Source organism: Schistocerca serialis, chromosome 4 (assembly GCF_023864345.2).
Source record: "Schistocerca serialis cubense isolate TAMUIC-IGC-003099 chromosome 4, iqSchSeri2.2, whole genome shotgun sequence".
NCBI lineage: Eukaryota > Metazoa > Arthropoda > Insecta > Orthoptera > Acrididae > Schistocerca > Schistocerca serialis.
The window spans coordinates 157,113,229-157,140,990 of NC_064641.1; the positions used below are offsets into that span (position 1 = coordinate 157,113,229).

General features: G+C 40.3%; 1 protein-coding gene across 5 annotated transcripts; it reads left to right on the forward strand.

Annotated features, from left to right (window-relative positions):
* LOC126474102 (peptide methionine sulfoxide reductase) lies at positions 1 to 27,762 on the forward strand. Of its 5 annotated transcripts, none has more exons than XM_050101522.1 (5): positions 1 to 151; positions 2,507 to 2,679; positions 2,768 to 2,882; positions 2,977 to 3,119; positions 27,402 to 27,762. In XM_050101522.1, exons 2-5 carry the CDS (start codon positions 2,510 to 2,512, stop codon positions 27,637 to 27,639), a joined length of 666 nt encoding a protein of 221 aa, XP_049957479.1. In that variant the 5' UTR covers positions 1 to 151; positions 2,507 to 2,509; the 3' UTR covers positions 27,640 to 27,762. The 5 variants fall into 5 exon arrangements, with proteins under 5 accessions (XP_049957479.1, XP_049957478.1, XP_049957477.1 ...); XM_050101521.1 differs by lacking the exon at positions 1 to 151 and adding an exon at positions 301 to 480; XM_050101520.1 differs by lacking the exon at positions 1 to 151 and adding an exon at positions 561 to 717.

Below are 27,762 nucleotides of genomic sequence, written 5' to 3' on the forward strand. Positions count from 1 at the left end.
GGAGTGTTCCTATTGGGGATAGTGTGCCCCTATTTTCTCCTGCCTTTGAATTACATGGTTTAGAGGACCTAGAGTTCGACGTGGACTCCAAACCACGTTGCAAATTTGCAGTTTTGACTTTTACAAATTGTGGAAATGAGTGAAATAAGTGGTAAGTCACAATAAAAAATATTAGGTTCCGGTAAGGATTGAAGCTCAAACCTTTGGAATGTTTGTTGGTAACTACGTCACAGGGTCACCAACCTTTAAGATTAATTTTGTTTCTCTGATTGCTTTTTAACAGTTACATAATAGCAAACTCACTTTAAAATTGTGATAGCCATGCTGAACGTTGTTATCAGCGGAGTTGCGTCAGAATTGCGTTCGAAACTCACAGTTGCTAAGCTCCGACTGACAGAATTTAAAACGAAGCGAAGGCGGAAGCGTGTCACTTGACACAGTGCGAGGAGGAGGTTGTTGAAGACTAACTTGTTTAAAAAGGTACATGACTAGTATTTCTATAAATGTTCAATGATTACTCATTCAGAACACAGACGTAAGCTATGTAGAGCGCCACTTTCGTTCCGGAGGAAGGGAGAGTCATCGGAGGAAGGGAGAGTCATCGTCGCTCAACAGAAAGTCAAACAGCACTGAGCGGGCATGCTAAGCCATTTGCAGTGGATTCAGTGCAGATTGTTCATTCCACTGTTTACAATGGGTCAACGGTTATCATCCTCAGTGAGTTCTTCAACAATTCCATGAAGCAATTTGAGATAAAATATTTCTTGGTGTAAGTGATTACATGTAACCGCCTTGTGCAGCAGCTGTATTAAAATTGTTAAGTGACAGCGTTGTGGTTGTAAACATGCGACAAAGTTCATCAGCGCACGATTTACTGGTAGTGTAGCCTATACTGGTAACATGGTGCCATGACGAGAAAACTCCACAATTGTTATTGCTAGCTGGAACCAAAGTTAATTCCAGCGTCTATCCATTAATTTCGCAAATCCAGGAAGATAGTGGTTACAGATGCGGAACTGTTACAACATTAAGTTAAGTAAAATGATATTTATAGAATTTTACTGTCGCTGCCACATACAGGACGCTAAGTTCCTGTTCCTGTTGTGTTAAAAGTATTTTTACTGTGTCATCCGTTTTGATGGAGAAACCTTGCAGTTAAAAGAAACTGGATGCCTATTTCATAGCTCCTAATTTGTAATTGTAGACATATTGCCCAGCATAGTACAAATGATATAGCACAACGCTCCAGATGAATTCACAAAGCAGCTGTATTATGTTACAAAAATTTTCAAGTTGATAGAGAGATCCTTTGTACAAATATTTGTTGTGTATGAGCGAAGAGCCCTTTTGATACACCATATACTGAGTGTACTTATTATTCTATCATAATTTGCTTATGCCTTGAGTAGGTTATTGGGATTACTGTTAACAGAGTTTTTGTGTACCTGATGTAAAAACCATACCTTTAAATAATGATTAAAGTAATAGCTTTATTTTATGATGCTGCAGATACCCAAAGTATTAATGATAAAGGTAGTTCCAGGTAAACATTTCAGCTCTTAGATTATTTTAACAAGATTCTTCCTTTGAAGAAGCAATAGTTCATGTTGTTTCTTTTATTGCATCAGTGAAACATGTTGCAGAAGCATGAAAACATGAATTCTTTTTTAAATTTATTGTCTTTCCAGTGTAGTTTCAAAATTTTTTTGCCATAGTTTATTTATATATTGAGTCCAGGTGTTAATACAAAATTGCACTTCTTACTAAGATACACAGGTTGTATATTCTTAAATACAATAGTTCCAAAACATAATTACCGAGTGAGGTGGCGCAGTGGTTAACACACTGAACTCGCATACAGGACGGCAACTGTGGTAATCCACATCCGACCATTCAGATATAGGTTTTCCATGATTTTCCTAAACTGCTCCCCATAAATTCCACGATTCTTTTGAAAGGGCACAGCCAGTTTGCTTCACCATCCTTAAAACATTCTGAACTTGTGCTCTGTGTCTAATGAACTCAGTGTTGATCGAAATCAACCATGACCTTCCTTTCTTTCTTTCTTCTTTCCTGTACGTAATTGTGTATAGCATTAATTGTACCACAGTGTATTAAACTTGTCCATAAGCATATATCTGAAGCAGGAGTATACTTAGTACAATGAGACCATACCAAAGCAGTTAAGGCACATGTTGGACAGACAATAGACATTTTTCCAATTTGTAGGCTCTGTAACACATATGTTTATACCATAGAGGAACCCGAGAAGAGAAACAAATAGTGTATTGCAAACCTCTAATGACCAGCATGTAGACGTAACAAATGTTTTTAAAATTGTTTATGCAATATTTTGTACAGCTTAAAGACTAAATCATGACATGCATTTGAATATGATAACTGGAACATGGAACCATCTCATTTCTAGATTTCTTTTTTCCATAGAAATTAAGAAATTTTCAAAGATGTTACAAACTTTAACAGTGACGATATTTGTATGATCCAGGCAATGGCAGCGGCAAACATACTCCATGATATCGATGTTCCTGTAAAGAAGGCAACATTTGGAATGGGCTGTTTTTGGGGCCCTGACACCCTCTATGGTACACTGAAAGGTGTTATAAGAACAAGAGTGGGATATTCTGGAGGCACAAAAATAAACCCCACATATAGAGATCTGTAAGATCCCCTTTTCTCTTTGCCAAAGAGGCTTTTGAAATTGTTATTTTCCAAGTATTATGATAATTGTACAAATTTGTTTTCACAGTGGAGATCACACAGAGTGTATTGATATTGACTATGACCCAAATGAAATTTCCTTTGAAAAATTACTTGAAGAGTTTTGGAAAAATCATGATCCTACTTACAGAGCCACGAAACAGGTTGGTACTGATATTTTAAAATTCATTTATGTTAGCTTATAATTTTTGTTCTAGCAGTTGCAGTGAGATACTAATTTTACTTTATTCTCTGCAGTATACATCCTTAATATTTTATCATGATGATGATCAAAAGCAGACAGCTGAGAAAAGTTTTAAAGAAGAGGAAGAGAAGAAAGGCAAGAAGGGCAAATTTGTCACCAAAATATTACCAGCAGCAGAGTTTTATAATGCAGAGGAGTAAGTTAGAGTTAATGCTTTCTTATGCTTTAGAGACATGAATGGTAATGAGAGGATTGCCTTCTTGCGAGAACACAATTTTTTGTTTTGTTTAATCCCTAAATATGTTTCACCACAGATTTGACATCTTCAGTGTTTTTTTTCTTTCTTTTTTTTTCTTCTTTTACTTTTAGGAATATGTTGACATTAGATTATTGTTGTTTACATTGAGTACTTCACCCTTTCTTATATTGTGGGTGTCAACACAGATCGGCCACAGTCCATATTAATACAGCAAGTCATCTGCCAGTATCAGGGATGTTGGGGCACTGTCTGTATTGAATTTTTGCTTAGAATATAACCTTTTAACTATGTATTCTGGTAAAATATGCATGCTCAGGCACAGTTTAAAAATTACAAATTCTGCCAGTATGGGTTGATATTAATGACATTCCAAATGTTTATACAATTTTGAGAGTTAATTGTAGAGAGAATTTCGAAATATCTTACAATCAGTATTATTGTTGATGAAAATGGTATTCAATTAATTACTGCTCATACATAAGAACAAACAGTTTTGCCGCTTCTTGCAAATGAGGCAACACAGGTTCAGAAAACATAAGCACCATTAGACTCTTATGGGGAAAAACATCACAGGTAAAGTGGTCAGTACTTTATTTAGGCAAAACATTGACTCATATGCATTACACTGTAGATAGTAAACATTTCACAGTGACAGTGCACAAGTAGTATTATCATGAAAAGGGGGGGGGGGGGATGCTTGCCAGTGTTCAGCTGTTGCATCATGTTGGGAACTAGTGTACAAGTGTGTAATATATGCAGTGCACCACTTATAATAGTACTGGAGTGCACACTTTTGTTATTACTCCTTGCTTCTCGGGCATAAGGAAAATTGTGCTGCCACTCTGCCCAGGTCTTCATTTTGCTTTACTAGATTCGATTCCCTATACTGCCCAGCGTTTTTCCTTGGTAGGGAGGAATTTAACAAAGTGGACTATGCCTCTTGAGGACAACTGAGAAGCTGTAGTTTAAATCCTAACTTTGTCTAAGAAAGTGATGTGTTAATGACTTTGCTCCTTCACATTGACACCAAGTAAGAGGCTTAGGACATTGGACTTGTAGTCAGGAAGAGCAGGGATATAATGCCTTATCAATATCAGTATTTTCCCTAAATTAGTTTAGGTGATTGCTGTGATGATTTCTTTCATAAGAATACAACCATTTTCCAGCGTTGTCTTGTCCTATTTGAGCTTGTGCTGCATCTTCAGTGACATCATTGACAAGGTGCTAAATTCTAAACTGAAGGTAACCATGCTTTCCTAATAAATGCAGTTTTTTATAAAGTGGTTACCTGAGAGATAGAGAAATGGGAATGATTGCCTCAAGATTAACAACAGCATGAAACAAATTAATGTTGTAAATGTTCAATTTTAAGACAGAGAATTTGATTCATGCAGCTCCTTTGGTTTCGTCTTATATATTCATGAATGTGTCATTATGTCACTCTCTTGGAGGGATGTTAATTGTTGGTTTGTTTCACAATGACTTTAAAATGCCCCTTATTGAGCACACCCACACCTGCCACTATCAACTCAAAACCATCTTCTGATTCCTTCATTAATTGGCATGGTATACAAAAACAATGGTTTGTATTTGATCTTTCACTACACAAGAAATTGTGAGCACAGTTTCCTATCTTCACACTGTGCACAGACTGGAATTCAGTTGCAAGTGTGACTACAAAAGGTAATAGGCAAAATAATATAATTGGATAGATAAAAAATCTACTCACCAAATGGCAGCAGAACACACACACACAAAAGAAAGTTGTAAGTAGGCAAGCTTTTGGAGCCAGTGGCACCTTCTTCAGGAAGAAAGGTTGAAGGGGAAGGGGTGAAGGAAAAGGATGGGAGAGGTCTAGGAAAAAGGGGTAGATTTTGGGAAAGTCATCCAGAACTGCAGGTCAGGGGAGACTTAATGGATGGGATAAGAAGGAAAGACTGATTCTTAGGGTTTACATCACATGAGACTTGAAAATCTGGGAGCTTAAAGGTGTAATACAGGGTAATATGAAGGACATAGATTACTGCTTAAACATCATGCATGAGTTAATAAGAGTGAAAAGCTAAGTGCACTGCACCAGGAATCTTTGTACTTTCATTTCTCTTAGTAGTCTAAAGAAATACATTTACCACATTTTGCAGTATATGGTAAATCTATTTCTTTATATTACAATGAGAGATGATAGTATGACCTTTGTAGTCATACTTATATTCAAATTCCAATCCATGCATATTGTGGCAATATGAAGTTGCAACAAAATTAATTTGTTGTGTAAGGGATGATAAAGTGCAAACCATTATTTCTGGGAATATAATGTAACTGGATAGATAAGAAGGGAAAAAGAACTATTGACCAAGCAGTGACAGGAGAACACACACACATGAATGTTAAGGAAATTTGCAAGTTTTCGGAGGCAGTGATGAAAAAGGACTGCTGTGGTTTAGGAAATGGGAAAAGTGTGGAACCGTGGCTCAGGAGAGACTTACCAGATGGGATTAGAAGGAAAGACTGATCTTTAACTCTCAGGAACAAGCCGCTAGCCAGAAAGAGAATATGAAATCTTAGTTTTGATAGTACAAAAGCATCCTTTAGAAAAGGAGAAATTATAGTATGTGATGGGATTAAGCATGGCAAGAGAGGAGGATTTGGCATATTACAGGGGTGGGAGTGGCAAAAAGAGAGGCAGATGGGGTAAAGGGAGAGAAAAAAGGAAGACAAGCAAGGAATACAGTCAGAAAATAGTAGATAAATTCGTATGAAAATCTTGAGAAAAGACAAGGGTAAACAAGAGATAACGAGTGGGTGAGAATTTTTCACCAGGAAAGTGAACTATATGATATAACAAAATAGTCTTTTCTTCTCATAACATCTGGCGCGTCTCCTCTGACCGAGGGTTGTGGGTGACATTCCCAAACTCTCCCCATTTCACAAGCCTCGTCAGACCTATTTCTTCATCCCTCTTCCTTCCCCTTCAACATTCCTGCCAGAAATCTTGCAGATTTTCGTAACCTGTATATGTGTGTGTACTCCCACCACCACTTGGTGAGTACACATTTATCTGTCCAGTTACATTATATATTCAAAAATTCATCATTTTTGTTGATATATTAAATCATTATTTCTCGTAATTCCAGTATCCCCATCCAGTTTATGTTAGGTAGTTGTGTGCTGCTATCTCACGCCCAAGCCTGTGAAATCATGTGCCCGTCCATCTGCCTCTACCTGCACCAACAGCTAGCCCGGATGGCTCCCCACTCTCCCACGAGCCTCTGGGCATTTTATCCCAACCACGTCCCTGCCTCCCGCCTCTTTCCAAATGAGTTGGCCAATTCCAACAGTGACTCATTGGTATTGTAGTCATAGGATACTATGTTTTTTTCATTTTGTGAAGTGCACAGTTTTATATTTCTGAACATTTAAAGCAAGTTGCCAATCTTTGCACCACTTTGAAATCTTATCAAGATCAGAGTGAATATTTATGCAACTTTTTTCAGATAGTACTTCATTTTAGGTAACTGCATTGTCTGCAAAAGGTCTGATTGTACTGTTAATGTTGTCTGGAAGATCATTAATATACAAAATGAACAGCAAGGGTCCCAACTCACACCCGTGAGGCACACCCGAAGTTATTTCTACAACTGACAATGACTCTCCATCCGAGATAACATGCGGCATCCTTCCTACCAAAAAGTCCTCAATCCAGTCACAAATTTCACTTGATACCTGATATGACCATGTTGTTGTTGTTGTCTTCAGTCCTGAGACTGGTTTGATGCAGCTCTCCATGCTACCCTATCCTGTGCAAGCTTCTTCATCTCCCAGTACTTACTGCAACCCACATCCTTCTGAATCTGCTTAGTGTACTCATCTCTTGGTCTCCCTCTACGATTTTTACCCTCCATGCTGCCCTCCAATGCTAAATTTGTGATCCCTTGATGCCTCAGAACAAGTCCCACTAACAGGTCCCTTCTTTTTGTCAAGTTGTGCCACATACACCTCTTCTCCCCAATTCTATTCAATACTTCATCATTAGTTTCGTGATCTACCCATCTAATCTTCAGCATTCTTCTGTAGCACAACAATTTCTCTTCTTGTCCAAACTACACTCCATACAAATACTTTCAGAAACGACTTCCTGACACTTAAATCTATACTCGATGTTAACAAATTTCTCTTCTTCAGAAACGCTTTCCTTGTCATTGCCAGTCTACATTTTATATCCTCTCTTCTTCGACCATCATCGGTTATTTTGCTCCCCAAATAGCAAAACTCCTTTACTACTTTACGTGTCTCATTTCCCAATCTAATTCCCTCAGCATCACCCGACTTAATTAGACTACATTCCATTATCCTCGTTTTGCTTTTGTTGATGTTCATCTTATATCCTCCTTTCAAGACACTGTCTATTCCGTTCAACTGCTCTTCCAAGTCCTTTGCTGTCTCTGACAGAATTACAATGTCATCCGCGAACCTCAAAGTTTTTACTTCTTCTCCATGAATTTTAAGACCTACTCTGAATTTTTCTTTTGTTTCCTTTACTGCTTGTTCAATATACAGATTGAATAACATCGGTGACAGGCTACAACCCTGTCTCACTCCCTTCCCGACCACTGTTTCGCTTTCGTGCCCCTCGACTCTTGTAACTGCCATCTGGTTTCTGTACAAATTGTAAATAGCCTTTCGCTCCTTGTATTTTACCCCTGCCACCTTTAGAATTTGAAAGAGAGTATTCCAGCCAACATTGTCAAAAGCTTTCTCTAAGTCTACAAATGCTAGAAACATAGGTTTGCCTTTCCTTAATCTAGCTTCTAAGATAAGTCGTAAGGTCAGTATTGCCTCACGTGTTCCAACATTTCTACGGAATCCAAACTGATCTTCCCCGAGGTCGGCTTCTACCAGTTTTTCCATTCGTCTGTAAAGAATTTGCGTTAGTATTTTGCAGCTGTGCCTTATTAAACTGATAGTTAGATAATTTTCACATCTGTCAACACCTGCTTTCTTTGGGATTGGAATTATTATATTCTTCTTGAAGTCTGAGGATATTTCGCCTGTCTCATACATCTTGCTCACCAGATGGTAGAGTTTTGTCAGGACTGGCTCTCCCAAGGCTGTCAGTAGTTCTAATGGGATGTTGTCTACTCCCGGGGCCTTGTTTTGACTCAGGTCTTTCAGTGCTCTGTCAGACTCTTGACGCAGTATCGTATCTCCCATTTCATCTTCATCTACATCCTCTTCCATTTCCATAATATTGTCCTCAAGTACATCGCCCTTGTATAGACCCTCTATATACTCCTTCCACCTTTCTACTTTCCCTTCTTTGCTTAGAACTGGGTTTCCATCTGAGCTCTTGATATTCATACAAGTGGTTCTCTTTTCTCCAAAGGTCTCTTTAATTTTCCTGTAGGCAGTATCTATCTTACCCCTAGTGAGATAAGCCTCTACATCCTTACATTTGTCCTCTAGCCATCTCTGCTTAGCCATTTTGCACTTCCTGTCGATCTCATTTTTGAGACGTTTGTATTCCTTTTTGCCTGCTTCACTTTCTGCATTTTTATATTTTCTCCTTTCGTCAATTAAGTTCAATATTTCTTCTGTTACCCAAGGATTTCTACTAGCCCTCGTCTTTTTACCTACTTGATCCTCTGCTGCCTTCACTACTTCATCCCTCAGAGCTACCCATTCTTCTTCTACTGTACTTCTTTCCACCATTCCTGTCAATTGTTTTCTTATGCTCTCCCTGAAACTCTGTACAACCTCTGATTCTTTCAGTTTATCCAGGTCCCATCTTCTTAAATTCCCACCTTTTTGCAGTTTCTTCAGTTTTAATCTACAATTCAGAACCAATAGATTGTGGTCAGAGTCCACATCTGCCCCTGGAAATGCCTTACAATTTAAAACCTGGTTCCTAAATCTCTGTCTTACCATTATATAATCTATCTGATACCTTCTAGTATCTCCATGATTCTTCCATGTGTACAACCTTCTTTCGTGATTCTTGAACCAAGTGTTAGCTATGATTAAGTTATGCTGTGTGCAGAACTCTACCAGGCGGCTTCCTCTTTCATTTCTTAGCCCCAATCCATATTCGCCTACTATGTTTCCTTCTCTCCCTTTTCCTACTCTCGAATTCCAGTCACCCATGACTATTAAATTTTCGTCTCCCTTCACTACCTGAATAATTTCTATTATCTCGTCATACATTTCTTCAATTTCTTCATCTGCAGAGCTAGTTGGCATATAAACTTGTACTACTGTAATAGGCGTGGGCTTCATGTCTATCTTGGCCACAATAATGCGTTCACTATGCTGTTTGTAGTAGCTTACTTGCACACCTATTTTTTTATTCATTATTAAACCTACTCCTGCATTACTCCTATTTTATTGCGTGTTTATAACCCTGTATTCACCTGACCAGAAGTCTTGTTCCTCCTGCCACCGAACTTCACTAATTCCCACTATACCTAACTTTAACCTATCCATTTCCGTTTTTAAATTTTCTAATCTACCTGCCCGGTTAAGGGATCTGACATTCCACGCTCCGATCCGTAGAATGCCAGTTTTCTTTTTCCTGAAAACGACATCCTCCTGAGTAGTCCCCGCCCGGAGATCCGAATGGGGGACTATTTTACCTCCGGAATATTTTACCCAAGAGGACGCGATCATTATTTATCCATACAGTAAAGCTGCATGCCCTCGGGAAAAATTACGGCCGTAGTTTCCCCTTGCTTTCAGCCGTTCGCAGTACCAGCACAGCAAGGCCGTTTTGGTTAATGTTGCAAGGCCAGGTCAGTCAATCATCCAGACTGTTGCCCCTGCAACTACTGAAAAGGCTGCTGCCCCTCTTCAGGAACCATACGTTTGTCTGACCTCTCAACAGATACCCCTCTGTTGTGGTTGCACCTACGATACGGCCATCTGTGTCGCTGAGGCATGCAAGCCTCCCCACCAACGGCATACTTCTGACAATAAATGTAGATCTGGTTTTGAGTCAGATGCTTTTTGGAAAAAAGAAAATACAATATTTGCCTGATTTCTTTGATCCAAAGAATGTCTCATGAGAAAAGTGCAAGTTAGGAATTACATGATTGATGTTTTTGGAATCCATGCTGGTTGGAATTGAGGAGATCACTCTGTTCAAGATACCTCATTATGTTTGAGCGCGGAATATGTTAAAAGATACTACAACAAATCGATGTCAAGGATACTGGATGGTAGTTTGTGAATCACTTCTACTACCCTCCTTGTAGACGGGTGTAACCTGTGCTTTTTTCCAAGCTGGACACAGTCTTTTTGGGCGATCTAAGAGTGATTGTAGTTAGAAGAGGGGCTAAGTCAGCCACAGATTCAGTATAGAATCTGATAGGGATTCCATTGGACCCAGGAGCGTTCTTCAATTTTAGCTGTTTCTCAATAGCACTGACACTAATGCATTTTCAGTAGTATGAGGATTAAATTGGCGCAATAGTCCCGAGTTTTCCTTTTATAAAGGAACATTTGAAAACAGAGTTAAGCATTTCGGCTTTTGATTAGCTACCCTCAATTTCAGTTCCTGTCTCATTTATTAGGGACTGGACACTTAGTCATTGAAGGCATCATCCAGTGCTCTCTTGGCAGCCAAACATGTTTCAATCTGCATCTCTCTATCTGTAACTCTACACTTTTACACTTATTATGCAGTAATCTTTCCTTAGAAGTTTCTTTAAAGTGACTGTGTACAATGGAGGTTCCTTCTTATGAACTGTTTTATTGGGTACATATCTGTCCAGTGTGTGGTCAACTGTTCTTTTAAACTTGAGCTATAGTTCTTCTATATATGCTCCTGCACCATGCATAAAGTTTAGAGTTCCTCATTTGGATAGGACTCTACTGATTATTCTATCTAGTTCACTGAACATATATATCTTTCTGCTTGTTTCAGTTGTCCTCTGTACTTCGGTCATCATTATTGTCACAACTGCCTCATGGTCAATGATATCAGTTATGCTGTAGACATCCTCGAAGATGTCAGGTCTATTATTTGCCATTAGAGGGAGGGAGGGAGGGAGGGATTGCACCTGGCACCTGGGTCGACCTCAAGGGAATGACTCCTGGGTTGCAGGATTGAAACAGGGATAGTCAAGCACATTTTGTAGCTCGGGTGGGCAGTGTAACTCTACTTTTGGTGACGTGGGTAGGATTTTGTGTAGGATATTCTGCATCCCAGGACATGATGAAAAGTAGTCGAAGCCTTAGTGGAGGAAATGATTGAGCTTTTCAAGGCCAGGGAGATGATGGGTGATCAGAGGAGTGCTGATTGCTCACTGCTTAACAAGTTTACTGGTGTCAGAGGAAATGACATAAGAGATCTGTTTATGGATGAACTGGATAGGATACTGCCTTTCAGTAAAGATTCTGAAAAGGTTATCAGTATATTTCAACAACACACATGATAATTTCACAATTTTTGTGATAGGAAGCTTCTCAGGCTTAACTTGATTGCAAATTCAGATTTGTGATTTGTCTCTGATGACCTTATTGTTGAGGGGATGTTAAACGCCAATCTTCCTTCCTTCCTTCCTTCCTTCCTTCCTCTTCCAGTCCACAATCTATTGAACTGTATCCACATGCACCTGTGATGATGAATGTTTGTGACTTTGCCTTTGCATATATATCTACATTTATACTCTGCAAACTACTGTGAAGTGCGAGGCAGAGGGTATCTACCAGTTATTCGGACACTTTCCCATTCCATTCACATATAGAGCATGGGGAGAATGAAAGAACTTTCAACAGTTAAGTTGTCAATAGGTTTGTGGTTGTGGGTCTTCGTGGCTTGCCACTTATTTCCACACAGTGGCCTGGTTGTGTCCAGTGATCATTTGGACACCTCCTTCATATGCTGGTCCTTTGGGTTTGAAGCATTTGCTAACCAGTGAGAGTAAGTTTCTGTCAAGAGAGATTGATTTATTTTTAGAAATCTGCTGACAGATACTGTGGAGTGGAGCCAAAATTGTGAGCATATTCTGCTGCAGAGTATACAAATGGTGGGATGCTCTATGGAGAACAGATGTATTTGCTCCCCATATAATACTTGACAGCTTTCCTCACCAAGTTCACTCATGTTTGTACCTTCTTAATTGTGTTGGAGAGATGTTTATGGTGTGTCAGCATTCTTTCTAATGTGATATCAAGATATTTTGGCTTATCTTATTTAAATATGCCAAAGGGAATGAACTGTGGGCTGATCTTTGCTAATGTTTGATGGTTAGAGCGATGGGAAAGACATACTTCTGTTTTATAAAGAAGTTGCCATGTCTAAAAATATTAATAAAGTTCAGTGAGGCTCTTTATTAGGTGTTCTTCACGTTCAGAAATATATTCACCCTGATATGAGACTGTAAGGCCATGTATGGCCTCGAATTTCTGGCAGGTCTACATTTAACAATAGATGTAACATTGATATATTGTACATTTGCAAATCAAAGATGACAGTGAATGCAGGAAATGAAATCAGGAAAATAACCTAAAAGATCACATCATTATTCATCATGACAATGCCAGCTCTCTCATAGCATGTCAAGCAATTGATTATTTGACAGAGAAAAGCATTGAACTAAGCATCTCAGTTCCTGTATTCATGTGGTTTATCACTTCATGGATTCTTCTTCTACTCTTGTGCCAAATAAAAATTGCATTGACAGCAATTTTCCTCACATTAAAAAGCCAACATCAGATTGGGAATGATGTAAAAGTGTATAAAGTATAAAAGTGAGTATTTTGTGAAGTAATAAAATGATTTGTACCAAAAACAATATCTTTCTACAAATACTTCAGAGGCAGCCCCCATACTAGTACATCTTTGTGGCTCACCAGTAAAGTGGGTTTAAGTTATTCTGTTTTGTGAATTCCCGGGTACAAAGTAAATTTCCCACATTCCGGTTCTAAAGAGTGCTACACATTAGTTGGAAAATGTAACCAACAGAACAAATAACCTGGAACATACTGAACTCCTTTCTTCTGGTACAAAAGATGTGAGATTTTTTTGAATACTACACAATATATCAATGACAGAAAAGAATCAAAACAATGTAGCAACCATAGAAAATATAGGAGACACGCTGTTCTTTAGGTGTTGACGTACCAAGTACAAAATGTATGTATTAGTGGGAGAATGCGGGACAGTGATGTAGTTGGGTAAAAAGATGACACAGTCAGGACAAACACATCTTTGACCATGGTGATGTATAGGGTCTACACCAAAAGTAAGGAGCAATTTTGTCTTTACTAGTGATTTCATGAAACATGTTGAGCTTCGGTGTCCAGACCTGAGATGGTGTGATATTAACTTCCGCAGAGTGTAATCCACTACTTAAGAAAAGATCGCCTTTCAGTGACATGTCACATGCTGAAATGAAGCCTGAAATGTAATGTAATTTGTTAAAACAAAGTATAAACACACTTGAAATGTAACATGAGCCTCTGCAGAGGAAGATCTGTTATCTGCTCAAGTTTTCTGATGAAATAAGGTCTTGACAGATGCAATGATGCTAAAGACTATCAGCATTCTGGGTGCACCTCAATATCAGACCATGGCTCTGTGTGAAGTAATTAGTGTAACCTTGTCTTTTTAGTCTGTACAGCAGTGATATATAGGAGGCTGCAGTATGTTGCTTACTGAACAGTAGTTATTGAAACTTAATCAGTGTGCTTTCACAGTGTGCTTGACATCTGTCATTAAGTGTGTGTAAGTTTAGTTTGTTCAATATGTCCTTGGGTCAGATAAACATTTGATAATTTGTGCCTCTCTTATTTGTAAATTTTAATCATCCCGTGTTAGTATTTCTTGCTGTAGTTACCACACCCTGGAGCTATATTTTAAAATTTGTCACACAAGTGTTTTGTAAATAATCTGCTTTGTAGACTCACAGCATTTTCCCAGAATCTCCTGTCAGTGAGCCAAAGTCTGTCACCTGCTTTACCTATGCTTATGTGATCATTACATTTCATATTTGTGCAAACTTTTGCACCAAGTTGTATACGAGTTGAATGATTCCAATTCCCACATTTATTTTCTAGTTGTAGGATGATGATTGTTGCATATTTTAAAGTACCATTATTTAACATTTCTCATTAATTAAAACAAAATTATAATCTTTGCACAGCTTTATTATCTGAAGATCTGACTGAGTATTAATGCAGCTTTTTTCAGGTAGAAATTCATTATTGACAACTGCAGCAGGCTCAGAAAGTCTGAGGTTACTATTCATATTGTCTGCTAGTTCATTAATATACATTATGAACAACAATCCCAACATGCTACCCTGGGGCACACCTAATGTTACTTCTGCATCTGTGGGTAACTGTCTGTTCAAGATAACATGCTAAATCTTCGCTTTAAAGAAATCCTCAAGCTAGTCACATATTTTATTTGATATCCCAAATGATAATACTTTCATTAATAGCCCTTACTGTGGTTTTAAGTCAAATGCTTGTTGAAGGTCAAGAAACACTGCATCCACTTTATAGAGTTGAACCGTGACTTTCAGGATGTCGTGAGAAACGTGATAGTTGGGTTTTGCATGAGCAATGTTTCCATGATTTTAATTTTGTTCATGATACAGTTCAGGTTAGAATGTGCCAAGGATATTAAACAATAGTCTTGAGGGTAACTTCTGCTACCCTTCTTGTAGATGGTTATGACCAGTGGTTTTTTCTTTGAGAGATCTTCTATATACTATGGTTAAGAAAAGGATTAACTCAGGTCCAAATTTGTATAGAAACTCGTAGGGGTTCCATCAAGACCTGGAGTCATGGTTACCACCAAAAGCTCTGGGCGTGCTTCAGACACCACCATATGGGGCGGCAGTGGAACATTGTATGTCACACGGATTACAATGATTGTGAAAACCTCTATAAAAAATTCTCGGTCTCAAGGTATGCTGTGCACCAATGAGATGCATGGATGTTGAGGTGGAACAGCTGTTAGCAGGCAACCTCTGGGGAACCTGACACACCTCAGTTGTGCAAGGCTTACTCAGGCACGTGGGGCTCTGTCGGAGTGGACCCTTATTTTACTACATGCTTGTGGGACTGAGATGGAACCCTTGAAATCTCCTCCTGCTCCTTCTTCTTCTTCTTCTTCTTCTTCTTCTTCTTCTTCCTAGTAGGATGGGTGTACTGCCTGATAGTACTCACACCCATACATCCAAAAGATTGAAGGAGGCTAGCCCTCCTGATAATAAGAATCAGTTGGACTTTAGTAAAAGGACTCAGGGAGACATAGCTCGTGTTTCTGGTGATAGAGGGCATTTGAAAAAGTTTTCTCCTTCTATATCCATAAAGGCTTAGAAGAATTTGCTGGCACCTTAAAATCTATTAAATGATTGCATAATGGTCCGTTTTGGTTGAAACTAAGCGATCCAAGCAAATGGAAGTTCTCAAGAAATCACATTAATTGGGTGAGTATGATATTGTTGTTGAGATGCACACTTCTCTCAAGTCAACCAAGGGTGTGGTCATATGCTGTGATATCATGGATTTGGACTTTGCGGAGCTGAAACAAGAATGGACATCAGTGGGGATACTTGATGTATAAAAACGAACACGAAGGAATGATGGAGAAGTTTAGATGGCCACTTTTATTGTCATCTTCAGTTCTCCAGTGTAGCTTGAACATCTTATGGCAGGGTTCCTCCAACTTATAGTTAGGCTTTATATACCAAATCTATGCCGGCATTTTGGTCATACAGGGGTGAGTTGTGGAGGCGAAGTGACTTGTGGGAAGTGTGGAAAGGCAGTCCATGATGCTGGGACTGACTGCAAACTCAGATGAGCTGCATCACTGTTCTGGGAGCCATCCAGTCTGTAGCCAAGATTGCCGTGTTTTTGCGGAGGAACATAAAATTCAGGAAATAAGTGACCCCCTCCATCTTTGCCACTTCGTATGCTTCCATCGTGCAGAAATCTGTTACCAAGGTGGATGCTTCAACAGAGACGACGTCCAGCATACCACTGTTCACCACCAGCATCTCTACTTGCTCTTCTACAAACCAAAGCAAATCAAGTAAAGAAATAGCAATCTAGGCAGCTACCACAGAAAAGACCAGCAACAGTTCTGCAGTGAGCATCAAGAAGGCACATGAAAAGCAGAGTGCATCTCGATACACCCTTTCCCCGTCATCCTTGAAGGGACAGGGAACTGAAAAAGGGTCGTGCCATTCAGGTCAAAAGCTGTCCCCGGTGCAGTCGGTTGTTGTTCTGGCACATCTGACTGATGAAGAGGACATCATGAAGTTAGATGCCTCGTCACCAGACCCAGGCAGCACCTCCATTCCCCCTTGCTCTAAAAGTGCTTCACCACCTGTGATGGTACCTAGTGCTTACTGCAGCTGAGTAGTTGCTCTTCTAAATGGCATCCCATATGAGCATTCCAGTTGCATCTTTACCTGCAGTTGCTCATACTTTAGGTACTTGGGCTATGCGTGGTTCTATTTAAATGGAATAGGTCAGTGTAGTGATAGGGTCGAGCTGTGCCATTTGCTTTCATGCCCTGCAGTTAATTCTCTGCAAATAATAGCCTGTAGCTGTGATCCTGCTACCAAATAGTCTATGCATTGGCTAGAATTTGAAATTAACAAAATACAGAGAAGCGTAAAATGGAAGATAAATTAATAAAGGGTTTTATTATAATTATAACAACTGATGTAGGTGACAGAGAATTATGTTGAAAAATGATTATTCAAGAAAGGATATCTCAGATAAATGGAAAGTCGTCCTACAATAATAGGGTATAATACAGCCAGAAATACTCTCCTAGAATGCAGTAAAGTTACGTTCATTGTGTTAAGAGAATGGTAGCAAAATCCTCAAACTGAATAGTCATTGAAAATACATGAAACCTAAGTCCATTTTGTGATCACAATTACAATAAACATTCACCAGCCCAAACCAGTTGAGAGTTCAACATGATGATTCGGGCAATGCAAAGAATAGTAACAAATACTATGTCGATTCATGGTTCCATAAATCAAGTGGTAATAGTTAGTCCTATTCTGGAGCACTTTCAGACCTGTCAAAATATTAAGTCCCTTCAGAAGTTAAAGTATGTTAGCAGCCGTTCACTGCTGAGAATCAAACAGTCTCCATGATTGAATACTACTTGTTATCACAACCAGGTCTGCTTCCTTCCAGAACTTGCGTAAAAGTCCCAAATCACCCCCTGGAACTCGTGAAGTTCCAGTCTCCTCTTCACTCTCACGGTCTTTTGCAACTATCTGCTTCTCCGTTGCCTGAAGGCCATCAACATAAAAAAATGCATCAACTTTAAGCTCTGCAGCCATGATCTGATTAAAGTTGACATTTCCGGAACTAAACTAATCTGTTACAAACAATATTTAAATAAAAGAAAGTCTTAAACATTCAGTTACACTCAGATCATTTACAATAAGTATAGATAGTAGTTGGTTCATAAATAAGCAAGCCAGAATTATTGCACAAGTGTGCTTGCAGTAAATGACAACAGATTTTCCTTAAATATTGTTTAAACATTTATTTATGCCTTCTTGATGGAAGCGTCTTTTGGTTCTTTTTTTCAATCTAGGTGTCAGTTAATAAATGCGGTTCACCACTTTTAAATTAGCGAAATTTTTTAATAGCACTTGCATCAACATTTGAATGAAGTTACTGGCAAAATGTTATACTGTTCATTAAGTAAATACACAAGTACGACAAAGTATGAGGTATTGATGCTTTGTTCATTTGCTGTGGAAATGTGGAGAATATGATGTTTTGACAAACATCTGCATTATAATAAAAGATACAAAAGACATAATTAATCAAGAAATACAATAGATACAGGTATGTAGCCTTCAGAGATGATGGCTATAATGCAATGCTATCATCTGAGATATTGTTTGTTGAAACCACAGGAAGTGATTAAAAGTTTTTAAATCGGAGGTTAATTTGTTGGAACATCTCCTGCATGAAGCCATATAAGTAACAGCCATCCAAATTCCAAGCTTTGGGATATTTCCCATTTCTACTTAGCTGGAAGGGGATTAGGCTGACCATAGGTGCTTACGGGACCAACCCTGTACCCATTCTTTTTGTTGAGGCTGGAGAACCACCACTCACTATCTGGTGGCAGCTCCTCATGGTGCGTCAGATACGTAAGTTCCTCGCAGCTCTGCCTTCAACTGCATACCATATCGTTGCTCATCCACCTTTGGAATGCTTTTTCTCCAATCGTCTACGAGCAACAAAGCCATTTGTGATCTGCGTGCGGTCTGTGCTGGAGTCATTTGGTGTGGAGCAAGTGCAACCACAAATCCAGGGTTTTAACAGTCTTCCACCCAGTCACTGCAGAGACCCAGAGTAATTTTAGAATTGGTGCAGTACAGGAGAGATTGCACTCCTGCATATGTTTTTGATGTGTTATTTTATGACATTTTAAATGAGCACCATAATTCCACAGCTGTCTTTATGGGTGGGCCGAAACTGAGGAATTTTGGTTGTCCTGTTGTTTTTCCTGATTGTGTCATCAAGATCCGACTGCCTCGAGACTTTACTATCTTGGTGATTTTGTGAGCACTGGAACAGATGAGATGTGTTTAGTGCTATATTCCTTGTCTGTTCAGATTCTGTGTGTGCCCTTCATTCTCTCAAACGTTTGTACTCAGAGGATAAAGTAGTCCAGAATATCCAGGCCACCCTCCTCCAGCAACAATGGCTGGGTAAGGAGGTGCCTTTCTTTTGGATACCAGGGCACATGGGTATTATGGGGAAACAGAAAGAGGGATGCAGCAACCAAGGAGGCGTGTAGTGATCCTCAGTTATTTTAGTGTGTCAGCTCTGTGCATGCTACTGTTGAGGTGCATACTCGTGCATCATAGGGAAAAAGAGTGGCTGGTAGAGACGATGCGTCTCCTAAAGCCCGCTAAGGGTCAGTGGCGTACCTACTGTCAGCCATGAAGATGGGATGAGATGGTGCTCACTCATCTTCACATAGGCCACAGTCCTCTGTCGCATGCCTTCTTGCTCTGGCGGAAGGATGCTTCAATGTGTGGTCTTTACCTACGGCAAATTTGCCACCAGATCTGCCCTCTATTTTAAGTAAGGTTTTGTGATTTGTCCAACTTGTTTCTGACAGTTTTAGGGAAATCTATTTAACATATTAATGGGGTAACAGGCTCGCCCTTATCTTTTTGCAAATGGTCAGTCAGTCACATTTCCCTGTGCCCTTCATTTAGCTCTTCGTTTGTTTTCTCCGTTGTAATCCTGGGTATAGCATCTTTCAGCCTTTCTCCATTGTCTTAAGGTGTGTGGAATAGAGTGGTTATGCGAGTGAGGTGGGAGTGAGCACATGAGTGTCATTTTATAGGATTCCTCCTGATGTATAACAGTTTTTGTTGGTGTTAAGAAGTGTAAGGGCACTGATAACCTTGTCATTGAGTGCCAGTACACACACACACACACACACACACACACACACACACACACACACACACACACACACACACACTCTCTCTCTCTCTCTCTCTCTCTCTCTCTCTCTCACAGATGTCTCTGCGCTACTGAAACTAATATTGTTTCTGCATCACTCGTCTCTGCAGTGGCACGAGAATTAATCTGGGCATGTGCTTTTGGAAATTCCTTTGTTAAAAAAGAAAAAAAAAGCTTAGGGTAATTATTGTTACCACAACAGCATTCTCAAAGGTGTCAGGTCTATTTGATGCTATTAGATTTAACATATCTCCACTCTGAGAAGGCTTCCAAATGAATTGTTCTAGTTAGTTCTTAGAGAAATCGTGTATTATTGTTTGTCAGAATGTCTTGCCGTACCCACTACGTACAAATGTGTGATATGCTGTAATGAGTTATTGGTTGTTGAAAGTCTCCTCTAATGATGACGGGTTGATTTGGACCAAGTGCATTAGCAAGCTGAGATTTATCTCAGGTTTCTGGTTACATCTGAGAGTGAATCTGGTGGTTGAAAGGTTCCAAGTATACATTTATGCATTTCGTGTCAAAATAATCTGGCGTGCAGCTTCAGTTTCCATCTTGGTGGATTTAAGTTTGTCTATCGTACTGAATACAACATAATAAGTTTATTGCAGCCAGATAGCCATACAAATTCAAAGTACAATGAAGATGATAAAAGAACATAGAAATTTTACATATTGTGTTTTGTAGTCACTTATTGATTATGTCCTTTTGGTACAGAGCTCTATATGGTAACATTTGCATATTTGATGACACAGTTCACACTCACACATTTCTTTTGGTTCATGATATGATGTGTTGTTGCAAATAAGGTGGCGGAAACCGTGGACTGCCATTCTGATGATCACGTATCTCATTTCAAAGTTTTCCTTTGTCTGTGTTGGGTCAACCATAGTGCCTGTGCTGTAAAATTCTGGAGGTATGTCTTTCCTTTTTTTCTTTCAAGATTTTAAGTAGACTTTCTCAAGCGCTGCTGTTGGGTAGCATCATGTTTGTCTGTAGGTCTTCAATGAGGAAGGGTTCCCTCGCCAGCAGGTATGCAAGTCTGGATCATGTTGTTTTGGACAGTCCTACTGCTTTCTTTGTATAGGTCTCCTTCGTTCTTTCTAGTGGTGTTAGGTTTTTCACTGTAAGCTGTAGTCTGATAATTTCTATGCTGTACATCAGTATTGGGAAGATTTTGGCTCTGAATAGTGCCATTCCTGTTTCTATTGTATTTCATGGATTGCCATTATTGCTTGCATTGCTTTCTCTGTTAGATGTTTTGTGAAACATTTGGAGTTGTTTATATTGTGACCCCTAGGTATTTGAAGTCTGGTAAAATCTTCAGTTTTCTCTCCCATATGAAGATCTCAGCTGATGCAGATGCTTCCTCCATTTCAGAGTACCATCATTTCTGTTTTCGCCACATTTATTTCGTGACCATGTCCGATGCATCAATCTTCCATATTGTTTATCGCGTCTTGTAACTTCGCAACGTGCTTTGTGCGTATTACAATATCGTCTGCATATGCATATGAAATTACACCCTCCCTTTGGGGTATTCTTACAATTCCTTGTACATCAATGATAAATAACAGAGAACTCACTGGGTCTCCCTGCTGTACTCTGTTTAATTGGAGTAACAGCCCCAATAGGGACAGGTTCTGTGAGACCCTTATTTCATTGCATCACAGTATTGTGCCTGTGATTAATGTCCATATGTTGTTTTCTTCTAGGGTTTCCTCTAGATTTTTGGTAATTAATTTTCTGTTTATAAAGTCAGAGGCTTTTGTGAAGTCTATAAATACTACATAGAGCTTATGTCTGTAATAAAGGGCTTCCCATATGCAGCAACCAAGGAGTTCTATTCCAGTCAGAGTTGATTTTCCCTTCCTCAATCCCATTCGGCTTTCGGGGAGGTGTTTGTTGATTGTGTGCTTTATTCTTTCTGTTATTTTTGTGAACACTTTGAAAGGTAAGTTTTGTAGGGCTATGCCTCCATATTTGCTAGGGTCCTTGAGGTCTCCTTTCCCTTTACAAAGCACTTTTACTATTGATTGTCTCCAGTGTTGGGGGAATGTAGGCCGTTTATATGCACTTTTGTCCACATTGGTGTTAGTATTGAATACACCCTGCTGCCGTTGGATAAGCAGCAAGTCGTATACTCCTAGCTCACTCATTTGTTACATAGTTTAATTCTTAATTTCTTTGCGTGTTTTTGGTACTTGCATTGTCTAATTCATGAATTTCAGGCATATTACAGTATTTGAGAGTTGTAGCATCATGTTTTAGTACCTGAAAAGTGTAAAATCGTGTAGTCTCCTTCCGCCGCCGAGCAGTGTGTCAGCAGTGCGCAAGTAGCAGCATTACTGCATTTACTAGGCAATCTTGTATTTTAATAACCGTTTAAATTTTGTGTCAATTTGTTTGCGCTCTCTGTAGATTAGTTCAGACGTTCTTTGCACAACAGTTTTTAGCATGGATAGGGACTGCAACTGCTGTGTTCGGATTCAGGCTGAGTTGGCATCCCTTCGCTCCCAGCTTCAGGCAGTGTTTGCTTCGGTCACACTGCTTGAGGCTGTTGCCAATGGGCATCACTGTGGGGTTCCGGATGGGGGTTTGTCGGGGACGGCCAGCTCGTCCCATGCATCCCCCGATCGGACTAAGACTGTGGTTGCCCGGGATACTGCTCGCATTGAGGCTGATCCCTCACCTGTGGTAGAGTGGGAGGTCGTCTCAAGGTGTGGCAGGGGGCGAAAGACATTCCGGAGGGTTGAACGGAAGGCCTCTCCAGTTTGTCTGACGAACCGGTTTCAGGCTCTGTCTCAGGCTGATACTGATCTTCGGCCTGACATGGCTGCTTGTCCTGTTCCAGAGGTTGCCCCTCAGTCTGCAAGATCCGGGTGGTCGCAGAGGGTGGGCTTACTGGTAGTTGGGAGCTCCAACGTCAGGCGCGTAATGGGGCCCCTTAGGGATATGGCAGCAAGAGAGGGGAAGAAAACCAATGTGCACTCCGTGTGCATACCGGGGGGAGTCATTCCAGATGTGGAAAGGGTCCTTCCGGATGCCATGAAGGGTACAGGGTGCACCCATCTGCAGGTGGTCGCTCATGTTGGCACCAATGATGTGTGTCGCTATGGATCCAAGGAAATCCCCTCTGGCTTCCGGTGGATATCTGATTTGGTGAAGACTGCCAGTCTCGCTAGCGGGATGAAAGCAGAGCTCACCATCTGCAGCATCGTCGACAGGACTGACTGCGGACCTTTGGTACTGAGCCGAGTGGAGGGTCGGAATCAGAGGCTGAGACGGTTCTGCGATCGTGTGGGCTGCAGATTCCTTGACTTGCGCCATAGGGTGGTGGGGTTTCGGGTTCCGCTGGATAGGTCAGGAGTCCACTACACGCAACAAGCGGCTACACGGGTAGCAGGGGTTGTGTGGCGTGGGCTGGGCGGTTTTTTAGGTTAGATGGCCTTGGGCAAGTACAGAAAGGGCAACAGCCTCAACGGGTGCGGGGCAAAGTCAGGACATGTGGGGACCAAGCAGCAATCGGTATTGTAATTGTAAACTGTCGAAGCTGTGTTGGTAAAGTACCGGAACTTCAAGCGCTGATAGAAACCACCGAAGCTGAAATCGTTGTAGGTACAGAAAGCTGGCTGAAGCCGGAGATAAATTCTGCCGAAATTTTTACAAAGGTACAGACGGTGTGTAGAAAGGATAGATTGCATGCAACTGGTGGTGGAGTGTTCGTCGCTGTTAGTAGTAGCTTATCCTGTAGTGAAGTAGAAGTGGATAGTTCCTGTGAATTATTATGGGTGGAGGTTACAGTCAACAACCGAGCTAGGTTAATAATTGGCTCCTTTTACCGACCTCCCGACTCAGCAGCATTAGTGGCAGAACAACTGAGAGAAAATTTGGAATACATTTCACATAAATTTTCTCAGCATGTTATAGTCTTAGGTGGAGATTTCAATTTACCAGATATAGACTGGGACACTCAGATGTTTAGGACGGGTGGTAGGGACAGAGCATCGAGTGACATTATACTGAGTGCACTATCCGAAAATTACCTTGAGCAATTAAACAGAGAACCGACTCGTGGAGATAACATCTTGGACCTACTGGTAACAAACACACCCGAACTTTTCGACTCTGTATGTACAGAACAGGGAATCAGTGATCATAAGGCCGTTGCAGCATCCCTGAATATGGAAGTTAGTAGGAATATAAAAAAAGGGAGGAAGGTTTATCTGTTTAGCAAGAGTAATAGAAGGCAGATTTCAGACTACCTAACAGATCAAAACGAAAATTTCTGATCCGACACTGACAATGTTAAGTGTTTATGGAAAAAGTTCAAGGCAATCATAAAATGCGTTTTAGACAGGTACGTGCCGAGTAAAACTGTGAGGGATGGGAAAAACCCACTGTGGTACAACAACAAAGTTAGGAAACTACTGCGAAAGCAAAGAGAGCTTCACTCCAAGTTTAAACGCAGCCAAAACCTCTCAGACAAACAGAAGCTAAACGATGTCAAAGTTAGCTTAAGGAGGGCTATGCGTGAAGCCCGCACTGCAGTTCCTTCTCTAAATCCTCGCACAAACGAAAAAATGGCTGACATCGAAATAAGTGTCCAAGGAATAGAAAAGCAACTGGAATCACTCAACAGAGGAAAGTCCACTGGACCTGACGGGATACCAATTCGATTCTACACAGAGTACGCGAAAGAACTTGCCCCCCTTCTAACAGCCGTGTACCGCAAGTCTCTAGAGGAACGGAAGGTTCCAAATGATTGGAAAAGAGCACAGGTAGTCCCAGTCTTCAAGAAAGGTCGTCGAGCAGATGCGCAAAACTATATACCTATATCTCTGACGTCGATCTGTTGTAGAATTTTAGAACATGTTTTTTGCTTGAGTATCATGTCGTTTTTGGAAACCCAGAATCTACTATGTAGGAATCAACATGGATTTCGGAAACAGCGATCGTGTGAGACCCAACTCGCTTTATTTGTTCATGAGACCCAGAAAATATTAGATACAGGCTCCCAGGTAGATGCAATTTTTCTTGACTTCCGGAAGGCGTTCGATACAGTTCCGCACTGTCGCCTGATAAACAAAGTAAGAGCCTACGGAATATCAGACCAGCTGTGTGGCTGGATTGAAGAGTTTTTAGCAAACAGAACACAGCATGTTTTTCTCAATGGAGAGACGTCTACAGACGTTAAAGTAACCTCTGGCGTGCCACAGGGGAGTGTTATGGGACCATTGCTTGTCACAATATATATAAATGACCTAGTAGATAGCGTCCGAAGTTCCATGCAGCTTTTCACGGATGATGCTGTAGTATACAGAGAAGTTGCAGCATTAGAAAATTGTAGCGAAATGCAGGAAGATCTGCAGCGGATAGGCACTTGGTGCAGGGAGTGGCAACTGACCCTTAACATAGACAAATGTAATGTATTGCGAATACATAGAAAGAAGGATCCTTTATTGTATGATTATATGATAGCGGAACAAACACTGGTAGCAGTTACTTCCGTAAAATATCTGGGAGTATGCGTGCGGAACGATTTGAAGTGGAATGATCAAATAAAATTAATTGTTGGTAAGGCGGGTACCAGGTTGAGATTCATTGGGAGAGTCCTTAGAAAATGTAGTCCATCTACAAAGGAGGTGGCTTACAAAACACTCGTTCGACCTATACTTGAGTATTGCTCATCAGTGTGGGATCCGTACCAGATCGGGTTGACGGAGGAGATAGAGAAGATCCAAAGGAGAGCGGCGCGTTTCATCACAGGGTTATTTGGTAACCGTGATAGCGTTACAGAGATGTTTAACAAACTCAAGTGGCAGACTCTGCAAGAGAGGCACTCTACATCGCGGTGTAGCTTGCTCGCCAGATTTCGAGAGGGTGCGTTTCTGGATGAGGTATCGAATATATTGCTTCCCCCTACTTATACCTCCCAAGGAGATCACGAATGTAAAATTAGAGAGATTAGAGCGTGCACGGAGACTTTCAAACAGTCGACTGGAACAGGAAAGGGAGGTAATGACAGTGGCACGTAAAGTGCCCTCCGCCACACACCGTTGGGTGGCTTGCGGAGTATAAATGTAGATGTAGATGTATTTGATATTAGCATATCCTTCTAGTATACACCCAAACCAATGATCAAAATAACTTTTATTAGATCTCTGACAGCGATCATCAAATTGAATCAGATGAACTGGCATGGGATGCAGTGGAATAAAGTGGAAACCTGCCATGGAGTTCACGCGTGATACATAGTACGAACAGAACTGATGACAGAAGAGTTTACCTGTGAACAACAGAAAATTGAGCGGGCCAGTACTTACGTTGAGTTCAACCAACGCAGACCGTGCCTTGCGCTTTGTGTGGAGTGTTCGGTCGTTAGCCACCAGCACCAGTTGCATGCTATATTTATAGACCTGCACATCTGTACGTGGTTTTGGATTCTCGGCTTGCTGTAGAGTGACTTGTAAAGTGAGTTTTGCTTCCGCTCAAGGAGTTCTACTCACCAGTTACTATCCAGCTGTGAAATACCTATGTTGACAGTTTAGTAGTGATGTTTTCATTCCTATGCAGACACTAACTGAAAAGTGAATGGAATTTTCTTTGGTGGATTTAATGTGTGGTGAAACTTGGTTACTGGTGTAGGACTCCAAAACAAAGAAGCATAGTTTTCAAGTGTAACAAGCCTGTTGGTTTTTTTCCCCTCCTGTAAAAGACTTGGCCATGGGGAGATTTTTCTGACTGGATAAACAGTAAATACACAATACTTCCCATCCAGGTTCATTGTTGTTCGAGGAAAAGGGTTTATGCACCTACTCATAAATCCAATATGCTTGGATTCTACGTTGTTTTTTGTTGTGAAAATCAAACCCAACACTTTTCCTACTGTCCTACATATCAGACATGGCCTCATGTGACTTCTTTTTGCTCCCTGGCCCAAAATGTGAAACTGAAAGAGCTATATTTTCCTAGGTCTCAAAAACAGTTTCCATCTAAAAGTTCCATATTGTTACAGTGTGTTTCAGTGGCATTAGAAAGACATGTCGATACTCTAGCAGATCATTTTGGAAAGTACTATTTGTTATCTGTAAAGTAAATAAATTCCAGTAATGTCTGTCACTGTGATTGCATTGTTTATTCAAAGTTTTTATGTAGATTGCACATCATTTTGTTTGTATCACATGTTTTGCATCAGCCTTCATCAGTTTTACTGTAATGAAGGTGCTCGTATTCGGCTGAAACTAAGCATAAAGCAGTTGTACAACAAACCAAAACTATCGTTTGTACTATAGAGTTGTTCAGACTTCAGATTCCAGTTCCCCATGCAGGAAACATAAATAAAACATCCAAGAGGTGGCGCTAATTTAGTGATTGAAACATATTTGGTAAATTCTTTACAGAATTATTTTAAAATTGCCATAATGAACTTAGTACACTAGCAAGCAAAAGTAAAAAGACACAGGACATACCCCAAGAGTGACATTGAATAAAACTATTTTCCTAATATATCATTACAGTGTTTGCTTCATATACACACAGTCGTTTTGCAATAGATAATTACAAACAAAATCAAAACTTGGATATAGTCCATTTATCATGTAAGGAGTTTTCGAGTCCCCACATATAATTCTAGCCCATAGTCATCAGTATTTGTTAGGAGACAAGTGTGATTATTTGCAATTATTAGCTTCTTATGTTAACTGTGTCAGCAAAGTCCTGTTTTATTTTTTGCAGCTATCATCAGAAATACCGCCTGCAGCAGCACACACAGCTCGTGCGGTGGTTGGGTCTGACAGCTGGCAAGAAGCTCATAAGTTCACATGCTGCTGCACGTATCAATGGATATGTAGTAGGTATGGGTGGTGTGCAAATGTTTGAGGAGGATATCAGTAGGCTTGGGCTTACACCTGAAATAGCAGACTATGTGCGGAAGTGGGTTACAAAATATGAAGGACATGGCATGATTTGTTGAATATTCACCAGTGTATCAGTCGCTATTGCTGAGTATGATCTACTGTTTGAGGCCTAGAATTGGTTGAGTTGGTCCACAGCCTTCACACGTACATTTAGAGGGGGGAAGGGAGGGAGAGGACGA